At 58.4% G+C, this 2,188-nt stretch overlaps 1 protein-coding gene across 1 annotated transcript; it reads left to right on the top strand.

Moving 5' to 3' along the window:
- Window positions 1–593: 593 nt before the first annotated feature.
- On the top strand, window positions 594–1,565 carry DICSQDRAFT_74744 (uncharacterized protein; the record flags this gene model as incomplete). Its single annotated transcript, XM_007371912.1, has 1 exon — window positions 594–1,565. A coding segment is annotated over one exon (972 nt), but the record flags the coding sequence as incomplete, so codon positions are not given.
- Window positions 1,566–2,188: the final 623 nt, after the last annotated feature.

Here is a 2,188-nt window from a genome sequence, read left to right as displayed (position 1 = left end):
CCTTAGGAGGGGGTAATGTCACGGACGCTGGACAGACGCCCCTTTTTGCCGCCCATTCCCCTCCCCTTGACGCCCACCTTCCATTTTCGGACCATTTCCTTTCTTAGCCCATCCCAGTTTGGACACTGTAGATACGTTCCCACTGCCACATGCTCCGTTCCCGTGATCACCATGCTCTTGCCTTTTCTTTCTCGCCCTTTGTTCTTCCTTTGTCATCTTCACTGCCTCGCTCTCGCGCGTTGTCTTTGGTTGCTAAGCAGCCCCTCTAGTATATAAGGACCCCCTTAGGCGCTCCCTAGTCCCCATCTCGACCTCTTGGTCATTGGGACTAGGTGAGTGACCATAGCGTTGTATCTCCCTTCGATTGCTAATGTATAACTTGGTCATTGGGACTAGTCTGTCGCTGTCTGCGTGAAGACTAGCTTTCGTAGGTCTCGTGCCTTCGTGCCGACCTCCGCTCTGCCCTCGTCGAGTTTTCTGTCACGTTTATCCTTCTCCCTCTCTCTTTTCCCTTTCGGCTCCTTGCCGCTCGCCTACGGGGTCGTCGCCGAACGTCGACCCGAGTCTACGCGCCTAGTCGCCGCGACAGAGGTGAGGCACGGCGTTTCCTGGCAGCGTTCACCCTTTGGGCCATGTCCCAAGGTTCGACGCTCAACCATGTTGATGCCATGGGCAACGCGATCAGTGCGCGGGACGACCAGTGGATTCGGGCGGTCCTCTCGTTTATGCAAGACAGCGCAGCTCTTTGGGCCACTCCGGCGATGGAGGAGATCACGCAGGGCACCACCCCGTTCAAAGGATCGTGGACCGAGTTCCGTACTCAGTTCAAGGCCCGTTTCGAGACGGTTGACGAGGCGGTCGACGCGAAGGAGCGTCTCCGTACGCTATGGCAAGGCACCATGACCGTTCCGGAGTACGCCGCACGGTTCAACGAGCTCTCCACCCGCACGGGCTACTCCAAGGCAGACCTCCGCGACCGCTTTTACGAACACCTTGCGGACTCCATCAAGGACGAGCTGGTGCACACGGCAAGGCCAATTGCGTCCCTGGACGATCTCATCACCGTCTCCTCAGACATCGATGTCCGGGTCCGCCAACGCCGTGCCGAACGGGATCGTCAGCGCGGACGCACCACCGCTCCCACCACCGCGACAAAGCCGGCTGTACCGCTGCACGCCACCCCCTTCACGCCACCTACTAGAGACCCAAACGCGATGGACATCGACGCGACCCGTACGCGCGAAGAGTTCAACCGCCTCATGCGCGGCAAGTGCTATGGTTGCGGCTCTACGGCGCACGTCAAGAAGGACGGCGGCCACGATCGGGACATCTGCGGCTACTGTCGCCGCGTAGGGCACCGCGAGACGGTATGCATGGACAAGTTCCTGAAGAAGCCCCGCTCGCAGAAGCTTGCTGCAACGGAGGAGGGACCTGAGGAGCCTCAGGTCGCAGCGTCGACGTCGACGTCTGCAGATGCCGGAGCGACCAATGCCCTCATCGCCCAGCTCATGGAGCAGCAGAAGGCCCTCGCCGACCAGCTTGCCTCTCTGCAGAAGTCTTTTTAGAGCGGGCGCGCGCGAAAGCTGCCGCAGCGGCGCCCCCTAGTACGACTACGGACTCCCCGTCTCCCCAGATCCCTGACCCCTGCGTGTACGATAGCATTAGTTCGTGTATCATTCCCGAATTAAACCCGTCTAGCTCGCATTTCCGTGTCAGTGTGATACTCAAAGGCAGAAACCGTAGTGTACGTTCCGCAGCTATGATAGACAGTGGGGCAACAGCCCTTTTCATCAGCCACCGTTTCGTAAAGAAGAACAATGTTTATTTACATAGGCTAGCTAGAGACATCCCCCTCTACAACATCGACGGCTCCAAGAACAGCGCAGGGAGCATATCCCATTATGTTAGGTTACAAGTACTTATGGGCGACTACACGGAATGGCTCGAGTTCTTAGTTACAGACCTGGGCCCTGAAGACGTCGTATTAGGTTTACCTTGGCTTCGTAGAGTCAATCCGGACATTGACTGGCAGGAAGGCACCATGGAGGTTGGTGCGGAGGAAACGGAGGCAGAGGCGGAATGGAAACCTGGTATTGAGCGGATCGCCGCCAACCGGGTGCAGCGAAGGAAGTGGTGGAAGGCCAAGGTTCTGGAGGACACGACCGAGGAGTTGTGGTGCGCCGCAGGG

This window comes from Dichomitus squalens (assembly GCF_000275845.1).
Source record: "Dichomitus squalens LYAD-421 SS1 unplaced genomic scaffold DICSQscaffold_463, whole genome shotgun sequence".
Taxonomy (NCBI): Eukaryota; Fungi; Basidiomycota; class Agaricomycetes; order Polyporales; family Polyporaceae; genus Dichomitus; species Dichomitus squalens.
Note: the sequence above shows the minus strand (reverse complement) of the source record. Positions and strands in the feature narration are given on the sequence as shown.